The sequence below is a fragment of the Myotis daubentonii genome, chromosome 3 (genome assembly GCF_963259705.1).
Source record: "Myotis daubentonii chromosome 3, mMyoDau2.1, whole genome shotgun sequence".
In the NCBI taxonomy this organism is placed as follows: Eukaryota; Metazoa; Chordata; class Mammalia; order Chiroptera; family Vespertilionidae; genus Myotis; species Myotis daubentonii.
Window position 1 is genome coordinate 192,248,999 of NC_081842.1, and position 26,977 is coordinate 192,275,975.

General features: G+C 44.2%; 1 protein-coding gene and 2 pseudogenes across 7 annotated transcripts in view; 1 reads left to right on the top strand and 2 right to left on the bottom strand.

Moving 5' to 3' along the window:
* The window catches only part of TESK2 (testis associated actin remodelling kinase 2), a 125,777-nt gene that overhangs the window by 4,100 nt on the left and 94,700 nt on the right, over positions 1 to 26,977 (bottom strand). For 6 of the 7 annotated variants that reach the window (XM_059689941.1, XM_059689939.1, XM_059689937.1 and 3 more), the window contains one exon: positions 7,665 to 7,811. The exons of the other annotated variant lie outside the window; for it this stretch is intronic. In XM_059689941.1, the coding sequence (XP_059545924.1) occupies positions 7,665 to 7,811 (147 nt within the window). The remainder of the gene's footprint in view (positions 1 to 7,664; positions 7,812 to 26,977) is intronic. 7 annotated transcript variants of the gene reach the window in all.
* On the bottom strand, positions 1,682 to 1,769 carry LOC132232257 (small nucleolar RNA U13; annotated as a pseudogene).
* LOC132231202 (prefoldin subunit 3-like) lies at positions 12,875 to 13,647 on the top strand (annotated as a pseudogene).

The following is a 26,977-nucleotide window of genomic DNA, read 5'->3' on the forward strand; positions in this document are numbered from 1 at the left end:
TACCCAAACATAAACTAACTTTCACTGCCCACAGGATCACAAATAACCTCCTGTCTGGTATTAAAAGTCTGTGATCTGGCTCTAAACCAACTGCCTACCTCCCCACCAGCTCCTGTCTGCCCCTGATGCCCGACTGTACACATCTTCATCCAGACTTACATAGACATGCTTGACTTGTGAAGCCTGAACAGGGCCTTCAAGCCCTATTCAGATACCTCATTATACCAGCCAGTGGCAAGGTCATGCTTATACTGTTCTGTTCCATTTGGTGTTCTCCCAATTCTCCTTTTCACCTCAAAATGTTCTATGATTTAAGGCAAGATACCTTTCCAATCCCGTCCTCTCCAGCTCTCACCCTTATTTCTTTCTCATTTTAACTCCTTTAACTCCTCCTCTATGCCCTTCCTCTTAAAGTCTAGCAGGCTATCAGCTCCTCAGGAGCAAGTTCTGGTTCCTCACAGTATTCAACTCATAAGAGAGGCTCAGGTCATGCTCACTAAACAACTGCTACTGTCTCCAGAAAAAAGGATAAACCCAAACAGCTTGTAAATAAATACAAAGCAACAAACTCTCCTCAAATAGTTGCATTCAAAATAGTCCTACACCACTCTGCTCTACCCCGCTTTCTCCAGAGGCAGCAGAGAGTAGGGATCCTTGGCTCACAGGGACATTTCTGGGGCCAGCAAGGCCCTATCTGACCCAAACCAGCCCTCCCTCCTCACCAGCCTTGGCATCTAGGTACAAATCAGTTCCTTACTCTGACCTTGATGCAATTACACTATATTCTCTTTTTCCATGAAGTAGAATAAGCTTGTGATTTCATCACATCCTCTCCTGCCCTGGATACCAGGGAGACATGTATCATTTCTAGCTTTCAAGTAGGAGCATCTTTGTGCCTGTTCTGGTATTAGCCCTCCCATCAGTCCTGCTGGCTCAGCATCCCCCAGCTCATTGACTTTGAATGTCTTTGGGGCCCTAAGCCAGTTTGAATATTAGACAGCCAAAGCCCAGGCTTAGGGCACTGGTCTACGAGGCAGTGGCAGCTCAGCTCTGTCACCTATTTCTCCTCCTATTTACTAACAGCTCAGGCTCCTTTCTCCAAGGCTCAGTCTAATGTCTTTTTTACTATTTGTTTTATAGCCCTCAAAAACAACCTTGTTAAATACAGCTTGGGAGCAGCAAATAAGGAACAGAGTTTGGCCACAGTGCACTGCCTTGTCAAAGCTGTTCCGTTTCTGCTCCATCTTCACATTCATGGAGACCTGCTCATTCACGCAAATCACCCATTCAGGAGTAAGTGACTTCACAGTAGCTTCTCTGAGCGGCTGAGAAATGGCTAAGGCAGGGATGATCAGAGCCTTACAAAATGGGTTAAGGTGGCATCTGCCTCTGATCTGCAGTGTGACCACTGCCCCTCTTAAAGCTCATTTACAGCCACTAACCAGGCATTAGAGCCAAAGACAAAGATGGGATACTGAAAACCAAAAGAACCAAATTTTAGGAGTCTGAATCTGAGGTGATAAGCAAAATGGGGAGGAACTCTGACCAGAATTAGCCCCTAGGGTTTTCCAACAAACTCCTGGGCCTGCCCTTAACAGGGCCAAGCCTAGTGAGGTTTGTCTGGCAACACCTGCTGTTTTTATTTCCTTATCTCTCATTCTTTTTTTTTTTCCTAAGTTCACATCAGAAGGGTAATGTGCCAAAGTCATAATAAGGTTTGTGAGAAGCACCTCTCACACAATTATCATGACTATGAATCTCCCATTAATTCTTCACTGATTTCTGCTAGAAATATTATTATGGAAGATCCCAATAAGTTCTATTACTTGATCTTCCTGCTGTTGACACTGCTGGTCACTTCCATTAGTGTTTGTAGGTATCAATCAGGAATTGTGTTAGTACTAGGCATGTAGAGAATAATCAGTTGTGGTCCTGGAGCTAAGAGATTAGCTATTAGAGGCTAGTTAGAGGCTATTCCTTTTGTTTTAATTTATTTATTTTTTTCAGAGAGAAAGGGGGAGGCAGAGGGAGAGAGAGAAACATCAGTGATGAGAGAGAATCATCAATTGGCTGCCTCCTGCAGATTAAGCCCAAAACCCCAGGCATGTGCCCTGACCAAAAATTGAACTGTGACCTCCGGGTTCACAGGTTGACACTCAACCACTGAGCCACTCCCGTTCCTTTTTTTTTTTTTTTTAATATATTTTATTGATTTTTTACAGAGAGAAAGAGAGAGGGATAGAGAGTTAGAAACATCGATGAGAGAGAAACATCGATCAGCTGCCTCCTGCACACTCCCCACTGGGGATGTGCCCTCAACCAAGGTACATGCCCTTGACCAGAATTGAACCCGGGACCCTTGAGTCCGCAGGCCAATGCTCTATCCACTGAGCCAAACCGGTTAGGGCTCCCATTCCGTTTTCATTCTTCTCTTCTGGCTTTTTCTTTTTTAATGTTTGTATTGATTTTAGAGAGAGAGGGAGAGAGAGAGAGAGAAACATTGATTAGTTGCCTTCTGCATGCACCCCGACTGGGGGATCAAGCCCCCAACCTGAGCATTTACCCTGATGGGGAATTGCACTAGCAACCAGCAACCTTTTGGTCCACAGGCCAACCAACGCTCAACCAGCTGAGCTGCACTGGCCAGGCGCTCCTGGCTTCTATGATAACTATAATTCTGGATTTCCTTGTCTATCTTTGGCTATTCTGCAGACTACACTGCAGGCTTTTCTTCCCATCCGATGAGGATGATTGCTTTCAGGGTTTTATCTTAGGCCTACAGCTCTTGTGCTCTTTTGTGGAGGCTATCCTACATTTCTTTTCTAATTACCACCTTTGTGCTCATGGCTCCCAAATGTATGTCCTCAACCCTGACCTTGATCCTCAAGCTGCAGATTCAGACAGCCCGTCTATTTCTGGACAACTTCTGGCTTGCCATGTTGAATTACACACATGCAAACCTGAACTCAACTTTTTCTCCCAAGAACTAAAACTCAAGCTATTTTTTTTTTTTATGTCAGCTGGTACTGCCTTTATTCCATTCAGTTTGCTAAGCTAGAAACCTGGGATTTATCTTAGATTTTTTTACTCTTACTCCAACTAATTTTCTCTTCGAAATGTTTTTCAAATCAGTCCCTCCCTCTTCATCCTTATTGCTTTAGTTCAGGTCCTCTTCATTCCTCCCCTGAATATTGCAATACTCTTCTGACTTGGTCCAGGCTTGATCTCCATAATCCACCTTCCTCATTCCTGCCAGCATGATCTTCATAAAATGCAAACCGAACTGTGATACTCCCTATTTAAAAGCCAGCAAATTACATGATTCCATTTATATGAAATGTCCAGAATAAGGAAATCCATAGAAACTAAAAATAGATTAGTGGTTGCCAAAGGCTGAAGAGAGAGGGAAATAGGATAAGGGGGGGTTTCTTTTTGGAATGATGAAAAGCTCTGAAATTAGATAGTGGTGTTGGTTGAATATACTAAAAACCACTGGATGCCTGGGCCAGTGTAGTTCGGTGGTTGAGCATCAACCTATGAACCAGGAGGTCATGATTGATTCCCAGTCAGGGCACATGTCCGGGTTGCAGGCTCAATCCCCAGTACGGGGCATGCAGGAGGCAACTGATCAATGATTCCCTCTCAGCATTGATGTTTCTATTTCTTTCTCCCTCTTCCCCTCTGAAATCAATAAAAATCTATTTAAAAACAAAAAACTGGGCCAGAGTAGACACCTGAGAGCACTTCCTGAGGTCTCCAAGAGCAACTGCAGAGTCACTATTGGCACTGAATGAAACCAACACAGCACAGGGAGGCCAGAGACTGAACTGCCCTCCTAAATGCCCCAGAGACTGTTTAAGTCTCTCGGAAGATTATCTGGTTTGCTGTCCCATCTCTTGCCCTCCATCCCACCATGGGATCCCATATATTTACCATAGCTCTTATGTACTAATCTGCTCACATATCTGTCTCCTCAACTAGTCTAAAGCCCAAGCATGAAAAAAAAATAAAATAAAAGCCCAAGGATGGTACAGATTGTGTTCCATTAATTTCTACGTCCCCGATACTATGTTCTCTAATAATGGCACAGTATAAATGATTTTCAAACGCTATTGATGAATCTCATTATAAAAACAACTATAGGGTGCCCTGATAGACACACACTACTCCCTCCAGCATTCAACTTTGTTCCTAATTCATGCTCTCTTCAGCCTCTGAAAATGGACATTTTCTGTTCCTAGCTGTTGCATAGTACAGCCTAAGACCATAGTGGGAAAGGCTTTTTACTCAGATGGATTCACCAGAGTGGCTCCTATGGAGTCAATGAAGTAATACATATATACAAAATCTAACAACCAAGAATAGAGCTACAATTCATAATTCATACTCCTAGGGGTAACCAAATGCAGTGGTGCTTACCCGACTCAGGGCAGTAATGGTAATAAGCAGAAACAAACTGCTTTCTCAGCTGCCTCTGAGAGCCAAGACTTGTGCACAGTTGTACTAGCTTCTCTTAGAGCCACAGGTAAAAGCCGGTGTTTGGTTATTGTCACTTCTTGATGGCTCAGGAACTGAATAATTTTAAAGCCACATTACCTACCACATTGCCTCCCACTTCCTTCTAAATAAACTATCAGTATCACCACTGCACAAAATTGTATCAGACGATTTCTTAGAAGTAATTACAAAATTAGATTGAACAGCTACCTCTGACAGACATTTCACTCTTGAAAGCAGTACTACAGTAAACACTGGGATGTGAACCTTGCAAAGGCAATACTACTTTCAGGAGGTGCTCTGATAGGAACTAGGGATTTTTGCTTCTATCACAGGCTCAGGATCATCTGGAAAAAAGGCACCTGCTTCTCTGTCCTGGTTTACCCACCTGGAACGTGTTCCCACTACTTTAAATCCCTCCTGTGAGCTCTGGTCTGAGAAGTCCAGACTGATTGCTCCTGTGAGGTCAAGGACAGAATCTATTTTATAGACTGGGAACCATGAGGCCCTGAGGGCCCTGAAGTCATTTGGAGGAATGGAACAAAACTGGGTCTGGGATTCAATCTCAGCTCTCGAGCAGATGTTCTAGCCTCTGTGCTATCAAGTACATTTTCTGAAAGAGGGCCAGAAAGCCCCTATGACAGGTTATACACTAGGTGTGAGACACATCATAACCTAATATGAAGTGAATCTCCCATTATACTTAAAGAAATCAAACTTAGACCCAACATTGGCAATGAGGAGATCATTTGGAAACCTCAAAGCCCTACTTTGTCCCTTTAGCCTATTTCTCCCTTGAGACTTCTCACTATTATGATTACTACAATACAGATCTGGGTGGGGCTGCTCTGGCCTCAGTGTGGACAAACCTTCTTCCTAATCCCTGCAACACAGTTACAATGAGGCTGGAACATTCAGAAAAAAGGTCAGAAATGATAAAAGGGCAGTGAACACAGACGGTCTCTCCTATTGGATGGTCTGGTTTGTAAAATTCCCTGGTTTTTCTTCAACTTGAGATTCCCTAAAATGCACTTCTTAGCTTGTCTCCAGTTTGCAAAGTCATTGGTTCTTACCACCTGGAAGTACTCTCAATACCTCCTTAAAGTTCAGACCCAGAAAACAGCTCAGAGAGATACAGTACTTTCTCCTAAGTTCCTAGTTTCTTGTTTCAAGCCACTGGCAGGCACTGAGAATACTTACTCCCTATTAGGAAAACCAAAGGACAGTGGTCTTACCCTACAGTTGCAAAAAGGTTATAGTCATGCCGGCGTGGCTCAGTGGTTGAGCATCGACCTATGAATCGGGAGGTCACGATTCAATTCTGGGTCGGGGCACATCTCCAGTGTGGGGCGTGCAGGAGGCAGCCAATCAATGATTCTCTCTCATTATTGATGTTTCTATCTCTCTCTCCCTCTCCCTTCTCTGAATTCAATAAAAATATATTTTTTAAAAATACATATACTCATGTAAGTGTGGGGGAAATAGCTGTATGACTGATGGACAACTCATCATGATGTCTCTCCAACTTGGAGCAAATGATGCTGCAAAGATTTGATTTTGGCTGCATGCCCAATGTGAGACTAGGCTATCAACTTAAGGCAATGTCTAAGCCAGGGGTGGGCAAACTTTTTGACTCGAGGGCCACAATGGGTTCTTAAACTGGACCGGAGGGCTGGAACAAAAGCATGGATGGAGTGTTTGTGTGAACTAATATAAATTCAAAGTAAACATCATTACATAAAAGGGTACGGTCTTTTTTTTTTTTTTAGTTTTATTCATTTCAAACGGGCCGGATCCGGCCCACGGGCCGTAGTTTGCCCACGGCTGGTCTAAGCTGACACGAACCCACTCATTTGCCTGGAACAAGTACAGTTTCCCTAGTCTTGACTTTCTAAAACATTCTAGGGGATGAGACAAGGCTGATGAGGGGAAAAGATACCATCTTCCAGGTCCCAGTTGTCCAACTGCCCAGTCCTTGCAGGTACCGAGGAAGACAAAGGCCACCTCACAACTAGGCCTCAGCTGGTCACCACCTTCCATTTGCTGGTCTTAGTGCTACTTTATTAACAGTGCAGCTGACTATACATGGCTCTGCCACACCCAGGGGCCCTACAATCACCTTCCCTAAAGCTATTTTCTGTGTAATAGTTTATCAACCAATGGCCAGGATCCCTCAGGGACATTACTACTATTTGGAACACCAGAATCATTCTAGTGTGAGGTAGTAAGAAACTCACTTCTCTGAGAGTACAGCCTGCTTTTGTTCTCTTTGCAAACTTTTTCTTATAACAATCTCCCTTACCCCTCATCCATGACAGAAGAGGTGTGGGAATGTGTATGCATGTATATGTGTGCATGTGTATATGTTGAGGATGGGGAATAAAATGACTGCTATTCTTGGGCAGGTACAAAACTCCCATATACCTTCCTAGAAGACTTTAAACCAGCTCTTGGACATAAGTCATATTAGATGACTTGTATTTCCCACATCAATGATCAAACAGTATTATTTATATAAGTCTTGTCCCAGTGGTATCCTGGGTCACTTGGCCCTGTGGTGCCTGCCTGTAGTATGGCCAACTTCCTCTAAAAGCAACTGTTTTCTAACCTGGTCACACAGCAATTTGGACAGCAAGAGAATACTACAGAGACCAGCTAACTCCAAAGAGAAACTGGCAGAATGGCAGAAACCCAATCACACACATAGAAAATGGGTCAGTACATTATGGCCCTCAAAACCTGCACTCAAGTGACTAAAAATCTCCGAACTCCTGCTCTCAGTTAAGAGCTACTTCCTGGAGGCCATGAGCGAGAACAATAAGAGACAGGCTCCCACATTGTCTTGACTGCTGTCATCCTATTGGGCAAGAACCTCTTAACCCTCCTCACGCCATCTGCTCCTGCAACACACATATTCAGGAGATTAAAGCGTGAAGGTTTTCAAGATGTATGTGTTGCCTGGCTCGGCACTGAAAGGTACCTGCTGTGAGCCGAGATTGGCTTTCTAAGGAATAGCTATATAGAGCATTAATTTGTATCCTCTGTGATTAAATGTTAAATCTATAAGAGAACACTATCACTTCAAAGCTTATTAATGACTAGTTTCTTAACACCGCTCTCTTGGTAATGGAGGACAGTGTCGAGTGGTGCAAGGAAAGCCTTCGTACCTTAGATGTGAGGTCCCGGTGGAAAATGCCTTTGAAGTGAAGATAGCTGAGGCCCACTGCTATGTCATAGGCCAGTTTCACCCTCACAGTCCAGGGCAAGTACAGGTTACTGTCTAGCAACTGTTCCAGGTTTCCAGCGTTGATATACTGTAAAACAAAGAAAACCCAGCTACCATTTGTCAGGAATATAAGGCTGGTGGTGAAACCACTAGAGAGTAACACTTAGAAGATAGAGACTGGATGTTTTGTTCATTGTTGTTTTTTAGGTGACTGAGGGCTTATTCTGCATCTATACACAAAGATACCTTTCTTTAAGGAGATCACAATCTATAAGGGATACAAACAACATCATTTGGTAAATGCTAAAATATAGCTTTGTACATGTACCACCACAGTGCTATATAGAAAACAGAATAGTTACTAACTCAATCTGAACATGTCAGAGAAAGCTGCACAAAGAAAATAAGGAGTCAAAAGGATAACCTAGGGGAACATAAAAGAAACACAGTCCACACAAAGGGAATAGCATATGCAACATATAGGTTAAATGCATGATGCACATAGAAAACCAATTTACTCAATATGGCCAAAAGAAGCAGGTGAGGCTGATATGTTTTGCTAAGATATATGGCAGTGGTTCTCAACCTTGACTGCACATTAGAATCACCTTAGGATTTTAAAAAAATTCCCAGCCGAAACTGGTTTGGCTCAGTGGATAGAGCGTCGGCCTGCGGACTGAAAGGTCCCAGGTTCGATTCTGGTCAAGGGCATGTACCTGGGTTGCGGGCACATCCCCAGTGGGTCGTGTGCAGGAGGCAGCTGATGGATGTTTCTCTCTCATCGATGTTTCTAACTCTTTATCTCTCTCCCTTCCTCTCTGTGAAAAATCAATAAAATATATTAAAAAAAAAATTCCCAGGTGATTCTAATGTGCAGCCAAGGTTGAGAACCACTGATATATGGACTTTACCACCTTGTCTACAGGGAACAAAAGAAAGTCTTTTAGACAAAATAACATTTATATTTGCTTTTAAAGAAAATATTATTTTAGCAATGGTATGATAGAATAGAGTAGAGAATATGGAAAAGGAAAAATAGAAGAGTATTGCAATAATCCTGGTGAAAGAAGGGTGTCTGAGTTAAGGCAGTCGTGGAGGCAATGGAACAGAGCAAGATTCAAGATGTACTTAGAGCCCTGGCCGGTGTGGCTGTTGGTTGAGTGTCCTCCCATGTACCAAGAGGTCACCGGTTCAATTCCCAGTCAGGGTAAATGGGGATCGAGACTGGGTTGTGGGTAAGGGGCATGCAGGAGGCAGTCAATAGATGTTTCTCTCTCATTGATGCTTCTCTCTCTCCCTCTCTCCCTTCCTCTCTCTCTAAAATCAATAAAAACTTTTTTTTTTTTAAATGTACTTAGATGGCAGAGTAAAAAAAAACAAAAAAACAAAACTTGAGCCCCAGCCAGTTTGGCTGAGTGGATAAAGCATTGGCCTGCAGATTGAAGGGTCCAAGGTTCAGATTCCAGTCAAGGGCACATGCCTGGGTTTCGGGCTCGATCCCCAGTAGGAGGCATGTAGGAGTCAGCCAGTCAATGATTCTCTCTCATCATTGATGTTTCTATCTCTCTCTCTTCCTCTCCTTCCTCTCTGAGGGCGATGTTGAGTTTAAAGGCTTGTGGAACAACCAAAGTGGAGGTGTCATATAGAGAGTTGTTTAAAGTTCAGGAACAAAGTTAGGCTAGAGACACTAAGATTTAAGAAGCAATAACATTGAGCTAAAGTAATCACTGAAGCCAAGGAATGTATGAAATTTCCCAGGGTTTAACATGTAAGGTGAGAAAAGAACATTTATAGAAGCAGGCAGGAAAAGAAGAACCAAGTAAGAATATCATCACAGAAGTCAAAGAAAGATAATACTCCAAAGAGGAAAAGACCGAAAGTATCAAGTAAGATGAGCATTAAAAGTATCTACAGAATTTATAACTAAGTCACTGGCATCCATGGCCAGAGCACTTTCAGTAAAGTGATTAAGACCAGAGTAAGACCCAAGTGAATAGGAGAGAAAACTATGGAGAAAGGTTGTGAAGATGTACTCTTTTAAGAAATCTGGCTGTTTGTCATTCCTACATACCCATGAAGGGCTGTTTTGCTTTTTCTTTTTAAAAGAATAAGTAAGTGCCCGGCTGGTGTGGCTCAGTGGTTGAGTGTCGGCCTATAAACCAGGAGGTCACAGTTCGATTCCCGGTCAGGGCACATGTCCAGGTTGCAGGCTTGATCTCTAGTGGAGGATGTGCAGGAGGCAGCTGGTCAATGATTCTCTCTCATCACTGATGTTTCTCTCTCTCTCTCATTCTCCTTTCCTCTCTGAAATCAATAAAAATATTTTTAAAAAGAGAAAATAAGCATTTATATGGAGATGATGATAATAACAGCAGCTAATAGCTATTTATATGTGCTTACGTTGTGCCAGGCACTATTCTAAGAACTTAAAATTATCTCATTCACTGCACATAACCCTATGAGGTAAAGTATACTATGATCCTCATTTGACAAAGGCATTTACACGTTAACAAACTTGCCCAAGGTTACCCAGTTATTAAGGAGCAAAGCCAGGGTTCAAGCCCAGGCAACCTGGCTCCAGCATCCATATACTTTACCACTACATTACACCTCAGAGGCAGGAGACCACAGCACCCAAATCAGAGAGCCTCATGCAAAACAGGAGCTCAAAGTTATTTGCCAATTAGGTTAATGAATTTATCCAAACCTCACATGATTTGGTATTATCTCCCTCCTCCTTCCAAGGGAGAAAAGGGGGAAAATTCCTCCAAGTCTAAATTAAGCTCTTAATACCTACTATGGGGGGTATTACTGAATTTACAAAAGACCAGGGAACTTAATAGGATCGAGGGCAAGAGATCTGAATTTTAGTCCAATTCTGCCTTTTTTAAAAAATATATTTATTTTATTGATTTCAGAGAGGAAGGAAGAGGAAGAGAGAGATAGAAACATCAATGATGAGAGAGAATCATTGATTGGCTGCCTCCTGCACGCCCCCCACTGGGGATCTAGCCCGCAACCCAGGCATGTGCCCTTGGCCAGAATCGAACTTGGGATCCTTCAGTCCACAGGCCGACACTATCCGCTGAGCCAAACTGGCTAGGGCGAATTCTGCCTTTCAATAGTCATTTAACTTTGGACAAGTCAACTAATAAAGCTATCCTTCAGTTTTCCCACCTATAAAGTAGGTGTGATCATTTCTGATCCATATAACTCACAATGTTATTATGAGAATCTAATACAAATATATGAAAGTGCTTAAAAAAAATTTAAGCCCTAGCCGGTTTGGCTCAGTGGATAGAGCGCCGGCCTGCGGACTAAAGGGTCCCAGGTTTGATTCTGGTCAAGGGCACATGCCTGGGTTGTGGGCTCGGTCCCCAGTAGGGGGCCTGCAGAAGGCAGCTGATTAATGATTCTCTCATCATTGATGTTTCTATCTCTCTCTCCCTCTCCCTTCCTCTCTGAAATCAATAAAAATATATTAAAAAAAATTTTAAGTGCCACATAATCTGAGATTTTCTGATGTGGTAACATAAGCACTAAAAGAACCAGTTGGGGGCAGCACAATGCAGCACTTCAGATCCTTGGATGAAGCGGATCAGGTTTGGCAAGGCAGAGAGAATGGCTAAAAATACACCTAACTTCTCAAAAGGAAAACCTGCCGATCTGCTTCATCCTGCTTGATAATCCATCTTTGGAAATCTCAAAATGAGGCATACTGATGGCATTAGCACAACGCCTTCCTTCATTTATTCACTGCAGTTGAATCTGTCTGTCGTTCACATATGAAGTGCTCATTTGCTAAAAAGAAACTGAACCTGCAAACTCCAAGCTACATGGGAGCAATAAAGCTGATGCCTAATCATGCAGACAAATTCCTTTAGCTCTGAGAATCAGAAAGATCTGAAGGGGTGGTGGTTCACTTGTTTGGCAGGGTGACACTGTAACATGGAAGGCCTGACTTCAGGAGTCGCTCAGGTTTCCCGTCTGAGGCCATGCAGAAAAGCTGCCGTAAAGGCTGTCTGTATGTGCACTATCTGTAGGCCAGACTAAGCCAGAACTTTGGATTCTGGTTCAGAGAAACACATCTACTCTCTTCAGCCATGTCTCTGAAGGCCTGAGAAATTCACAGACCAAGCCAGAGGATGGAGAGCAGAGAAGAAAGGTGAGACAAGGTGAGGAATCTACACTGGCTAGGCTCTGAATTTTCCAGGCAAAATGGAAAAAGTACAAACCAGAGACGGAAACCAAACGAAGTTTATTGTTACAACCAATCTCTCTTGCTGGCCTTTGGTGAATACTCTGGTGGGGCTATCAGCAAGTCTCTGGGCCTCAGAAACCATAACTTCTCAATGTCTCAAGACCTTTTGCATCTATGAGGAAAGGAAGTTTGAGATCTGCCAACAAGGAAGATTTCTAAGTTGCTACACACGGTGTGCCCATTAGTTGGAACATTTACTTCCCCATAGCAACTCCCAGTGCAGACTCAGCTGGTATGTCCTCTGAGCAAATCAGGGAAGCAGAGACAAGAGCAACTGCACTAGCACATTCAGCTTTCCCGGATGAGAATAACAGCTGCTTCGCTGTCTTTTTCTTCCAGACCACTCCCTTGGTCAGCCCTACAAAACAACCTAGGGCATTAGCAATATATTTGCATAACTTACCAGAAAGAGAAGTTTTTACACTTTCCATTTCTTATTGTTCTTTTAAACTTTCAAGTTCAGAAAACTATAGTATCAACCACATTTTAGGTACTTCAATACCCCTCAGTGATTGTCCCTCAACTTCACCTACACCAAAACCTGCCTCTTATCTACATGATCTAATAAAATATTAGAACAGAGTTCCTGCCATTTCATTTGTGTTTGATACTTGATTTCATTAAAAAGACTCCTTTTCCTAGAGAGCGCTCAATAGATAAATGTATGTTTACTAAACAACATTACATATGCAAGAAATCATATGCCAACACCCTAAAAAAATTGCCAAAAGGACAGATAAGTGGATACTCAGTTCTCCACATAAGAATTATCAATTCAGGTTATTTCTAACAAACATTTATTGAGCACCCTTCCCCTTCCCACCACATCCATCTACATATATAAAAGCCAAGCAAGGCTAGAGATGGCTGTGGTTTAGGAGAACTCGATTCAGGAACGGGCAGTGGCTTCACCTGGGGATTCCTGAGGCTGTGTTTGTGGAAGATGTGGATTCCTACATGAAACAGCCTGGGAATGAGACTGTGGATACAGTGCTAAAGAAGTTGGATGAACAGTACCAGAAGTATAAGTTTATGGAACTCAACCTTGCTCAAAAGAAAAGGAGGCTAAAGGGTCAGATTCCAGAAATTAAGCAGACTTTAGAAATTCGGAAATACATGCAGAAGAAGGAGTCCATCAATTCAGTGGAGACCAGATTCTTACTGGCAGATAACCTGTATGGCAAAGCTTCAGTTCCTCCTACCAATAAAGTGTGTCTGTGGTTGGGGGCTAATGTAATGCTTGAATATGATATTGATGAAGCTCAGGCATCATTGAAAAAGAATTTACCCACTGCCACAAAGAATCTGGATTCTCTTAAGGAAGACCTTGACTTTCATTGAGATCTACTGACTGCCACTGAAGTCAATAGGGTCAGGGTTTATCATTGGGATGTAAAAAGAAGGAACAAAGATGATTCTACCAAGGACAAAGCATAATTCTGGCAATGAAAAATGTGGCTCATTTTTCCAAACATGTTTTTTTAAATATTCCAAAGTTTATTCTTAAAGGTTGACATTAGTTTGAATGTGTTTTTTTTAAACAGTAAGAATGAATGACGAAACTTTAAAAAGAGATAAACACCAACATCATTTTATGTATTTATGAAAACAAAATTAGTTCCAAATATTTTATGGAATTAGCAGTTTTATTTCTTTATTTTGCATTTCCAACATAGTAAATAGAACTTTCATCATTTTTGTTTGTTTATTGTAAGAAAAGTCTTCATTGAAATGGCTTGAAAATGGATGTATGCTGTGGAGGCTGAATTCTGGACACTTAGGCAGTTTACTTTTTCTTTATTATATGACTAGTGGCCCAGTGCACGAAATTCATGCACATTAAAGGGGGATTAATTAGAGAAAATATTTTAATATTACTATTTGCCCTTTCTCTATAATAGAAGTGTCAGAGATGAAAGAAAATTAGTAAAATGTATATGAAAATCTTCCTCCTGTCAGAGTTAGGGGCGCACTGCAGAACCCAGAGTCAAGTTACCACACACCCGTGGTGCCTCAAAATCGCACGAGACCCAGACCCAGCTGGCCCCACCCCCATTGGGCAAGATCCAGACCCAGCCGACCCAACCCTTGTCAAGCCCCACCAGGTGGGGGGAGCAGCCTCAGGTCCCCTGGCCCGGCGCCAGGCTGGGGGCACAGCCTCAGGTCCCCCATCAAGCCCCACCGGGTAGGAGGTGCAGCCTCAGGGCCCTCGTCAAGCCCCGCAGGGTGAGGGGTGCAGCGTCAGGTCCCCGATCAAGCCCCGCCGGGTGGCGGGCGCAGCCTCAGGTCCCCAAGCGCATCCTCAGGGCCCCCAGCCTGGCACCGGGGCAGGGGGCACGCCTTGAGGTCCTCATCAAGTCCTGCCGGGCGGGGGTGCGGCCTGAGGTCCCCTGGCCCAGCACTGAGGCGGGGGGAGCAGCTTGAGGCCCCCCATCACTCCCTGCCGGGCAGGGGGCGCGGCCTCAGGTCCCCTGGCCTGGTGCCGGGGCGGGGGGTGCAGCCTGAGGTCCCGTCAAACCCCAAGCAGGGGGAGGGTTTGGGGGAGCGCAGCCTCAGGTCCCTGCTGATTGCTCGTTAAGGCTCATTACGGAAACGAGCAGCCATCTTGTGTTACGGAAACACCCCCCCATCTCCGCTGTGGGCACAGCCATTTTGTGTTACGGAAACCTGCCCTCCCCCGTCTCCACGGTGGGCGCAGCCATCTTTCGTGGTGGAGTGATGGTCAATTTGCATATTCCCCCTTTATTTTTATTTTTATTTTTTTTAAATATATATTTTATTGATTTTTTACAGAGAGGAAGGGAGAGAGATAGAGAGCTAGAAACATCGATGAGAGAGAATCATCGATCAGCTGCCTCCTGCACATCTCCTACTGGGGATATGCCCGCAACCCAGGTACATGCCCTTGACCGGAATCGAACCTGGGACCTCTCAGTCCGCAGGCCGACGCTCTATCCATTGAGCCAAACCGGTTTCGGCAATTCCCCCTTTATTATATAGGATGTTACTCTCACTTAAATTTTGCAAACTTGCTTTTTTCCGGCACATGTGGGGCTTTATGGTCCTCTGTTGCTGTTATCCTATCTAATAAAAGAGAAACATGGTAATTGGCATACGACCGCTACCCTTCCCATTGGCTAATCAGGGAGATATGCAAATTAACTGCCAGCCAAGATGGCGGCCAGCAGCCAGGCAGCTTGAAACTAACATGAGGCTTGCTTGCTTCAGTGACAGAGGACTCCAACGTTCCCCGCCTGCCTTGCCGGCCTCTGAGCTTGCAGTTTAAGAAACATTGTAACAAATATAGAAGCTAAACAAAGCCCCAGAAACCAGCTTTCAGCCGGCCGGGATCTCAGAGCTGGAGTTGATACAGAGTTTCGATTATAGAACCTAAACAAACCAGATACCTGTTTTCAGCAGCAGAGGCCTCAGAGCTGGAGCCAGAGCTAAACCTGGCCCAGAATAAAAAAAAAGAAAAGAAAAAAAGAAGCAGTTGGGAGCTTCAGTCGGCCTGAAAACAGCCCTCAGCCCCTCACCCAGACTGGCCAGGCATCCAAGTGGGGACCCCCACCCTGAAGGGTGTGTGATGAGCTGCAAACAGCCATCATCCCCTCACCCAGGCTGGCCAGACACCCCAGTGGGGACCCCCACCCTGATCCAGGACACCCTTCAGGGCAAACCAGCCAGCCCCACCCATGCACCAGGCCTCTATTGTATATAGTAAAAGGGTAATATGCCTCCCAGCACCGGGATCAGCGGAGCCGCGAGGCCTCCCGGCACCGGGATCAGCATGACAGGGGGCAGCGCCCAAACCCCCTGATCGCCCTGCAGCTCTGTGTGTGATAGGGGGCGGGGCCACAACCTCCCTATCCGCCCTGCTCTGTTCGTGACAGGGGAAGGCGCCCAACCCCCTGATCATCCCTGCTCTGTGCCTGATAGGGGGGAGCTCCCCAACCCCCTGATCGCCCTGCGGCTCTGTGTGTGACAGGGTGCGGAGCCTCAACCCCCTGATCAGCCCTGCTCTGTGTGTGACAGGGTAGAGCCATAACCTCCCCATCGGCCCTACCCTGAGTGTGAGAGTGGCGGCGCCCCAACCCCCTGATCGGCCCTGCTCTGTAGGTGATAGAGGGCGGCGCCCCAACCCCCCCCCCCCCACGGGCCCTGCTCTGTGTGTGATGGGGTAGAGCCATAACCTCCCCATCGGCCCTGCCCTGAATGTGACGGTGGCGGTGCCCCAACCCCCTGATCGGCCCTGCTCTGTGGGTGATAGAGGGTGGAGCCCCAACCCCCTGATCTGCCCTGCCCTGAGTGTGACAGGGGGTGGTGCCCCAACTCCCCTATCGGCCCTACTCTGTGAGTGAGAGGGGGGAGCTCCCCAACCCCCTGATTGACCCTGCTCTGTGCGTGACAGGGTACGGAGCCCCAACCCCCCTGATGGGCCCTGCTCTGTGCATGACAGGGGGTGGCACCGCAACCTCCCCATCGACCCTGCCTTGAGTGTGACAGGGGGTGGTGCCCCAACCCCCTAAACGGCCCTACCCTGAGCGTGACTGAGGGTGGCATCGCAACCTCCCAATCTCCCCTGCTCTGTGCATGACAGGGGAAGGCGCCCCAACTCCCCAATCGGTCCTGCTCTGAGCCCGACCGGGGGCTGCACCTAGGGATTGGGCCTGCCCTCTGCCACCCGGGAGCAGGCCTAAGCCAGCAGGTCGTTATCTCCTGAGGGGTCCCAGACTGCCATTGGGCACAGGCTGGGCTGAGGGACCCCCTTCCCCCCCCAGTGCACAAATTTTTGTGCACCGGGCCTCTAGTTTATTATACTATTCTGTACTTTATAGGAAATGGTCATTTGCCTTCCTAAGTTTTTAGAGGGCTGTGAAGACAACACTTTTTCCTGTCCTCTGTCAGTGCACAGTGTCTTTGCAATGTCAACATAAGGGAGATTTCAGCCAACAAGAAATAACAAAATTACCCACTCAAAACTCTTGGGTAAGGTGATTTTGTATTTCTTCGTAGTTCTCCAAAGCAGCTGAACAAAAATATTAAGATTAAAAACAACGATTGAAAAGACTTGAAAAGTTTCCCAAAAAACTAAAAATGGAACTCCCATTTGACCCAGTGATCCCACTTCTAGGAATATATCCCAAGAAATTAGAAACACCAATCAGAAAGGATATATGCACCCCTATGTTCATAGCAGCACAATTCACCATACCTAAGATTTGGAAACAGCCTAAGTGCCCATCAGCAGATGAGTGGATTAAAAAACTGTGGTACATCTACACAATGGAATACTACGCTGCGGTAAAAAAGTAGTTCTTACCATTTGCAACAGGATGGATGGAACGGGAGGGCATTATGCTAAGTGAAACAAGCCAGTCAGAGAAAGATAAATATCACATGATCTTACTCATTTATAGAATACTAGAGGCCCGGTGCACAAAAATTTGTGCACTCGGGGGGGGGGGGGTCCCTCAGCCTGGCCTGTGCCCTCTAGCAGTCTGGGACCCCTCGGGAGATAATGACCTGCTGGCTTAGGCCTGCTCCCGGGTGGCAGAGGGCAGGCCCAATCCCTAGGTGCAGCCCCTGGTCGGGCTCAGAGCAGGGCTGATTGGGGGGTTGGGGCGCCGCCCCCTGTCACACTCAAGGCAGGGTCGATGGGGAGGTTGTGGAGCAACCCCCTGTCACACACAGAGCAGGGCCCATCAGGGGGTTGGGGTGCTGCCCTCTATCACCCACAGAGCAGGGCGGATCAGGGGGTTGGGGCACCGCCACTCTCACACTCAGGGCAGGGCCGAGGGGGAGGTTATGGCTCTACCCCGTCACACACAGAGCAGGGCCCGTGGGGGGGGGGGGAGCTCCCCCCTATCAGGCACAGAGCAGGGTGGATAGGGAGGTTGTGGCCCCGCCCCCTGTCACACACAGAGCCGCAGGGCGATCAGGGGGTTTGGGTGCTGCCCCCTGTCATGCTGATTCCAGTGCCGGGAGGCATATTACCCTTTTACTATATAGGGTAGAGGCCTGGTGCACGGGTGGGGCCGGCTGGTTTGCCCTGAAGGGTGTCCTGGATCAGGGTGGGGGTCCCCACTGGGGTGCCTGGCCAGTCTGGGTGAGGGGCTGAGGGCTGTTTTCAGGCTGGGGGTGACTGAACTCCCAAACGCTCCTTTTTTCCTTTTTTTTTTTTTTTTTTTTTTTTTTTTTTTAATTCTGGGCCAGCTTTAGCTTGAGGCTTGGCTCCAGCTCTTAGGCCTCCGGCTGAAAGTAGGTTTCTGGCCTTTGCTTACAATGTTGCCAATCTGCTGGCTGAAGTCGGGTGGTATTCGTTACAATGTTTCTTATGCCAGCTCAGAGGCAGCCGCAGGAAGGGAACGTTGGTTTCCTCCGTCACTGAGGCAACCAAGCCTCATGTTAGTTTCAAGCTGCCTGGCTGCCGGCCGCCATCTTGGCTGACAGTTAATTTGCATATCTCGCTGATTAGCCAATGGGAAGGGTATCGGTCGTACGCCAATTACCATGTTTCTCTTTTATTAGATAGGATAATGAACAACATAAACTGATGAACAAAAGCAGATCCAGAGACAGAGAATCATCCATCAGAACATCAAACCTCAGAGGGAAGGTAGGGGAAGGTGGGGGTAAGGGAAAGAGATCAACCAAAGGACTTGTATTCATGCATATAAGCCTAACCAAGGGACACAGACAACAGGGGGGTGAGGGCATGAATGGGGGGCTAATGAGGGAATAAGGATACATATGTAATACCTAATCAATAAAGAAATTAAAAGTCCAAAAAGAAAAGCAAAACAAACAAACAAAAAAAGCCAAGCAATCAGAACGACTGATCGCTATGACACCCACTGTGGCTGGCCAACCTCCTGCGGCTGGCCTGGCCCCAACTGGCCTCCCCCACTCCATCTGTGCACAAATTCGTGCACCGTGCCTCTAGTATGAGAATAAGAACCAGTTCATTTACATCAACATTATATCCCCCAGTGACTGAAGATTGCTTAGCACATAGTAAACACATAAAAATAACACTCAGATTATACTTTAAAGAAGTTCAGTGAAAGACACACAGGCAAGAAAATAATACCAATAGGCCTTTAACAGAAATAAATACTAAGGGTATGAAAGTAGAAACTGACTCTGCCTGAGGAGTTTGGAAAATTTCAGAGAGGAAGTAACATCTCAGTTGGATCCTAAAAGATAGTTAGGAGTTGTCTAGGCTGAAAGTATGGTTCTTTCCATATATCGCCTATTGGCTCTGATGATACCAACTCAGGCACAGATACACATAAATGTGTCCACACAGAGCATATTCTGGAGCAGCACTAGGCAATACCTATCACTCACTCCACCCAGAGCTCCTGTTCCCAATTCTTGCTGATTCTAGTGAGCTATAGTAGCCTCACCTGATCATAACAGTAAGTAGAAGAATACAAAATGCTTGCTTTTATTTTAGTTTACTTTGAATTATCAATGTATTGATCTTCAACCAAACAAGCTTATCTCTGTACAGTGGTTCAAACCCATATTCTGAGAGGCTCTGAAGAAAATTTCAACTGTAATATTCCTTTTTGAAAAATCTACCTGACTGGACTAAAGTTGGAGCATTTACCCAAGGCAGATAAATGTGCTGCTATCCAATTAGCAGAGATCATTTGCTGCCACCTAATTAGCAGGATTGTCCTGAGGAAGATCCATCCACCAAACATTAAAAACCTACTATATGGAAACAAAGATAAGTGGGGCCATTTCTGCCCATAGTTCACAGTAGTAGAAGAGGACAATCAACTGAAAAGTTTTCTCACACAGGACAATAATATGATCAGATATGCTACCTAGAAATATCATTTTAAAAGTAATATAGCCCTAACCGGTTTGGCTCAGTGGATAGAGCATCGGCCTGTGGACTGAAGGGTCCCGGTTCGATTCCGGTCAAGGGCATGTACCTTGGTTGCTGGCACATCCCCAGTAGGAGGTGTGCAGGAGGCAGCTAATCGATGTTTCTCTCTCATCGATGTTTCTAACTCTCTATCCTTCTCCCTTCCTCTCTGTAAAAAAATCAATAAAATATATATTTTTTAAGAAGTAATATAAAAACTAACGGAACCCTAGCCAGTTTGGCTCAGTGAACAGAGTGTCAGCCTGCGGACGAAAGGGTCCCAGGTTCAATTACAGTCAAAAGCACATACCTCGGTTGCAGGCTCCTCCCTGGCCCTGGCCCTAGTCAGGGTTCTCTCTCTCTCTCTCTCTTTTTCTCTCTCTTTTAAATATATTTTTTTTACTTCAGAGAGGAAGGGAGAGGGAGAGAGAGAGAAACATCAATAATGAGAGAGAATCATTGATTGGCTGCCTCCTGCACACCCCCACTGGGGATCGAGCCCACAACCCAGACATGTGCCCTTCACCGGAAGTGAAGCCGGGACCTTTCAGTCTGCAGACTGATGCTCGATCCACTAAGCCAAACCAGCTAGGGCCTTCCACTCTCTCTAAAAATCAATGGAAAAATATCCTCGGGTGAGGATTAAAGACCAAAAACAAAACAAAAAAACTGTATGGAAAGGTCAGGAATTAGGGCCAGGAGAATAGTTATAAGGTTTCTAGAATCATCCAGGTGGGAGGCAATAAAGGCCTGAATAAGACAATGGCAGAAAGAATGAAAAGAAGGTTAATATCTGAAGACATCTCTGAGGTAGAATCAACAGGATGCGATGTTTAATCAAAGGCAGGTAATAATTAAAAGATATAATGTGTACAGAGTATGTCTAACACAATGCTTACCTCATACTACACAACGCATTCCCCCCACAATCAATATCTCATCATCATTATTCCTCCCCTGGGTTTAGCTTTCTAACTAGTCTTCTGGTTTCCTTCGTATATCTTGAACATGCTTAGTCCTTATTCCCATCCATTTTACATAATACTGCCAAAACCTTCTGAAATGTCAACCTGAATTCACTCTCCTCTTAATGATGCCCTATTACTCTTAGAATAAAACCCACAATCAGCATGGCAAACAAAGCCTTTCACTCCTGCTTATAAAGATTTCAGTCCCTGCCTACCAGCACATTTGTACACATTCCTGATCCCTCTACCTGGATTACCCTCCCCCCACTGAGGCCTGGCTAATCATTCACTGTTGAGGATTCATTTCCATTTCATGGAAGACAAATATAAAGTACAGAGATTAGTAGTTATTCTTTTTTTCCCTGCATAAAGTATAAGTACAGGAGAAGGGCTGAAGGGAGGGTACTGCAACAGACCACATGAGAGATGACCAAATGCCTGATTTAGAGTGCTATTTTAGGCATGAAAAAGTGGGCTAGAGTTAGAATATGCAGAAAAATTTAGCAAGTGAGTGGTAGGTATGAAACTGAGGAAAAAAAGAGTTAAAGGCAATTCAGGGATTCCAAATTGAGGTGTTCAGAGAAGCAGTGGGAAGAGATCCTGTAATCTTATGTGCTATCAGTAAGTCAGAAACCAGCATCAATGTCAAACAGCCAAATCAGTGGCTTGTTGAACCTCTGTTCTTTGGATGGGCCCTCGACAGAGGAAGGACTGGGCCTCGACCTACTTTTCACTGAAGTCCAACAATGCCATTGTGCTGGCCACTGTATGTTTGTTGGTCGGCTCCAAACACAAAGGCTAGCAGACATCCCATCCTGCTGGCTTGGTTTAAAGAAGAAAAGAGAGCTTTGTTACTGCCCTGGGTAATTCCAGGACAGGCATCCCAAGAGTACCCTGTGGGAGGGTTGTGCTCCAAAGGAGCCTCCTGTTCTCAGCTCAAGGTTCCAGGCCACTGCAAGTACACATCCATACATCTGCCAAGGCCCAAGTGTGTGCTGGTTCAGCCTCCACTCCAGGAAGTCCACCAGGGCCTGTCTGACTTAATCAGTAGTACTAAACTGACTCAAAGAGAAAGGGAACCCAAAATGTGTTTCAGAATATTTAATGTTTCACTTTCTGCTTTCAGATATGCTCATCTACTGCCCAGAATACTCTTCTTCCCCTTCATAGCTTTGCTAATTTTTATTCATCCTTCTAAACCCAGTCTGAGTCTCTTATTTTAGAAAGCATTTCCTGATACCCCATCCCATACTTTGTACCATTTTAGCGTCCTGTATGTATTTCTACTATTGTTTATCACATTGTACTAAAACCTTGATGGCAGAGACCAGGTGTTTCTCAACTTTGACAGCCCAGGAGCCAGTAAAGTGAACAATAAATTGTTGAATGAACAAATGAATAAGTACAGTTAAATAAATGGAGGTAGGTTTTAACTTCCCTCTTTTACTGGAAACCCTCCCAATTTAGTCATTATGGTAATTTAAGATCAAAAAGAGAAATATGCTTTTAGAGCAATTTTCTGATAAATACCATGCAAAACAAATATTAATAATGCCTATTATATGGCAGATACTATGGTAGCACTGAATATAAAGAGTAATACAAAACAGTGTGTTTGGCCACTCAGTGATATGAAATTCTGAGAAACCTTTTACCACTCTAATCAGCAGACTCCTTAAAGTGGTCAGAATCACATGAACTTAAAAAAATATAACCGATATCTTTTTTTGGAAATTACAGAAGATAGTTCTTTTATCAGCCCCTGAAAGCCAAGTAGAAGAGGCCATAAAGATATCTTCCCTCACTTCCTCCATGTTTCCCACAGAGAGACACTTACTATAAACCCACTCACCACTTTAAAGAACAAAGGTTTAACATACCTGAAGTAGTACAAGTGTTTTTCTATGCATGTAAGCTATTATAAACATTAAAATGATTGTTTACCCACAGATTCAAAAAAGTATGATTAAGCGTTCCCCATAGATTTTTAACTTTTAATCAAACAACTCATAATAAAACTCAAATTTGTTTAAATAAACGTTAAAAAGATAAATCTGTAGAACAAATTGTCTCAAAGAAATAAACTAAGATAAGAAAACTGTTCCCTTTACCCCATGAAGCTCTGCTAGCAATCAATGGTCTCAGATGTGATTTAAGATCAAGTCAGAGCCCCTGACCATTCATCCAGCCTGCTTTCCTATCCAAAATTCATAATAACTCTACCAATACATGGCTATTGGAGCCATGTTTTAAAAGCATTCTTCCTTCCGACTTGCTACCTACATCTGCTACAACCCGGCACTCTCCACACCCAGACAGGAATCTCTGACATTCACCTCGTGATTGAGCTCAGTGAAAGGAGCACAGAGAAATCTGTTAAGGAAGACAAAGCACCCGGCTTGCCCACCAGATTTGAGGAGCAGGGGCTTCACAGTAACAAAATAAAAGTGGAAACCAAAAGAGGTTAGATTTCTAATTAGGGTGATTTATATTAAAGGAAACTCTGTCCTCAAATGAAGCAATCATTTCTTTTACCTCTTCTGCCAATATCAGAACATGGCTTGACCTCTGGATAAGGAAGAAGTCAAGCAAAAGTTAAAGAAGGCAAACTAAAAGCTCAAATGGTATCTTCTAGTGGCAGAAGGTTGGCAGGGGGGTAGAAAGGGAGAAAAGGCTTTAGAGCTTGCCAATTTGCTATGTAGAATTCAGCTTCCCGGCACAACAGTCACTCCAATTGCAGGCAAAAATCTCCTCTGAAGGCTAAGGGTCAGATAGGTAACTAAATACCTAGAAATTCACAGATTTCTTGGCACTATCAAAGGAAGGGGTGGGGAAAGAGGAACCAGTCAGTTCTGCTTCTATTGCAGAGAAAACAGAATTGAGGTCTGGTGTATACATTAAGTATCTACTACATCTTCAAGGAAAAAGAGAGCCTTTTCTTTTCCTTAGTTTCAGACCATCGCAAGTGTCAGAATGATGTGCCCTCTTAAATGAGAGAATAAACGAGAAAATTCAGATGGTTAATCTTGAGTGAAGTAGTCTAGATTTATTTTACCAACTTGTTCAAAGTATCTTTCCTCTGTCAGCCACTGGGGCTCTGGGAAGCAGCTAATGCTGATCTATGGCCAACTCCCAATTCAAGCAAAGCAGCAGATCTGGATATAATGTCACTCAAGGGTTTTGGGGATTCTAAATGGTAAAAAAAAAAAAAAAAAAAAAGTTCTAAATGACTAGAAGCAGAAAATAACCATAGCACAGAATTCTGAACCCTTTTCCAAACAAATTCAGATGGTCCTGACACACAATTTCATTTCATAAGTTCATTGAGAACAGGTGTGATGCCATGCTTAGATCAGTGACTGGCAAAATAGGCCTCAATAAATAGTTGTTACATAAATTAAGTAAAGTGTCCCTAATCATTGTATGTCCCTAACTTACATATAGGGATCCCTTCTCCACTCTCCATAATCAGCTCTTATCAGATAACTCACTCAGTCTTTAGAGCTTAAGGTCTTGTCCAAGGAAGGGCCTTAAAGATGCAGTGGTGTGCTATTATTGGAAGGCTCAGACAAAGACTGTCTGGTCTTCTATAGTGAAGAGACTACAGATGATCCCCAACTTACAATGGTTTGACTTAACAATTTTTTGGCATAATGATGGGTCAAAGCAATATTCATTCAGTAGAAATCACACTTCGAATTTTGATATTTTCCCGGGCTATCGATATGCAGTACGATACTCTCTCATGATGCTGGGCAGCAGCAGTGAGCCACAGCTCCCAGTCAGGCATGCAGTCATGAGGGCAAACAACTGGTACTCTACAGTGTACTGTGTCACCAGTGTTTTTGAATAGTGTGTTCTGAGCAAGTTTAAGGCAGGCTAGGCTAAACTATGATGTTCAGCAGGTTAGGTGTATTAAATGTATTTTCAACTTGATATATATATTTTTAAATATATATTTTATTGATTTTTTTTTTACAGAGAAGGGAGAGGGATAGAGTCAGAAACATCGATGAGAGAGATCAATCAGCTGCCTCCTGCACACCCCCCACTGGGGATGTGCCTGCAACCAAGGCACATGCCCTTGACTGGAATTGAACCTGGGACCCTTCAGTCCACAGGCCGACGCTCTATCCACTGAGCCAAACCGGTTCGGCTCAACTTGATATTTTTAACTTATGATGGGCTTATCAAGACATCTTTCAAAATTTTAATCTTCTATCTCCATGAATGTTTCCTTATCTTCTAGGTATTCTCAGAAAAGTATTTCTATGATCTTATGTATAGGATAAGTTAGTTGATATCAACATACATTACATTATCCTTATTTATCTCACTTGCCATGGATAGATAAAAAATTTTTTCAAGAGTACATGTTCATAGGGAAAACAATGCCCAAGGGCATGAAATAACAATATAATATGAAAGAGCAGAACTGAAAGGCAAGCCATTATAAGGCCCAGATCATACACTTTCCTTCTATAACATCCTTGCCAAGCAGTTAAAGCAATTCATATTTTAGCTTTATCAGGTTAACAAGTTAGTAAATAGAATAAGAAGCACACTCACCATAACTATCCTTAATTGCGGTGCCCTCAATTGTGTCAACACTCCAGGCTTCCAACATTTAAGAACTTGGTCTTTAGCTTCCCTAGCTTGATGGAAAAACAGTGCGTGAAGAAGCCTGACTACTTCCTCTACCCACCCTACCTCTTCAGTGACCTCTACCAATTTGGTGCTAGTGGCAAACAAAACAGAAAATGGAAAGAGATATAAACAAACCAACCTTCAAATAAATGAAGAATTCTGAGATGTTATGAAATGTGCTACAATGAAAAAGGAAAGGGTGGTTTCCAAGAGAATAATAAGTGAAGTCATGACCTAGTTGGGGAGAGGTTATGAGGAAAAGCCACTACAATGAAGTGAAAATTTAAACTAAGATTTAAAGGTTGAAGAACTAAGTAGGTAAAAAGTGGGAGGCCAGCTTTTCAAGTATTATTTAATCTCTCTAAGTCTGTTTCTTCTTACATAAAATAGCAATAATAATCGCTATATCTCAGAGGGTTATCATAAGGATGAAAAAAGAAAATGCAATTAACATTCTAAAAATATGAGCTACTTCTTTAATGAGTATGTAATGATTTGATCATCAGAAAAGTTTTTTAGAAAGTGTCCCTGCCCTGGTCAGTGTTGTTCAGTGGTTAGAGTGTCGGCCCACACACCAAAGGGTGACGGGTTCAATTCACCATCAAGGGCACATACCTGGGTTGCAGGTTCAATACCCAGCCCTGGTCAGGGCACGTGCGTGAGGTAACCAATCGATATGTCTCTCACACATCAATGTTTATCTCTCACTCTCTCTCTCCACCTCCCCCCCCTTTTTAGATGACATAAAATGTTTGCTTCCTTCCCTCCCTATTTAATCATCAGCCAATATCCATAAAGTATCTTCCAAACACAGGGCACTATTGAAAGATTAGAAGTATACAAATGAGTAAGATACTATCCCTGCTGTCATCTACACTAATAAAAGAGAAAGATGCAAATTGACCATATCTTTGCAACACACACCAGCCAATCAGGAGTGAGTATGCAAATTAACCCAGCAAAGATGACGGATTAATTTGCATGTGCAGGGACTGAGTGGGTGGGGCGGGACACTTGCATCTTTGCCATGGCGATGACGCAGGCAGGATGCACTACCCCAGCCGCTCTGGGCCTCTGGGCAGCATGGGAAGGCAGAAAGGCAGTTCCAGACAGAGTGAAGGCGGTGCTGGCAGCCAGGGGAAGGAAGGCCCATTCTTTTTTTTTTTTTTTCCTCGGTTCTTTTTTTTAAAAAATCTTTATTGTTGAAAGTATTACATGTGTCCTCTTCCCCCCTCCCCTCCAATAACCCCCTCTAGCCTGCTCCTGCACTCCTCCCCCTCGGCCTCAGACCTTCACCACCCTTATTGTCTGTGGGTTACACATATATGCATACAAGTTCTTTGGTTGATACCCTCCCTCCCATCTTTCCTTCCCTGCCTTCCCTCTGAGATTCCTCATTCTGTTCCATGCATCCATGTCTCTGGATCCACTCCCATCATCAGTTTATTTTGTTAATTAGATTCCACATATGAGTGTGATCATGTAATACTTGT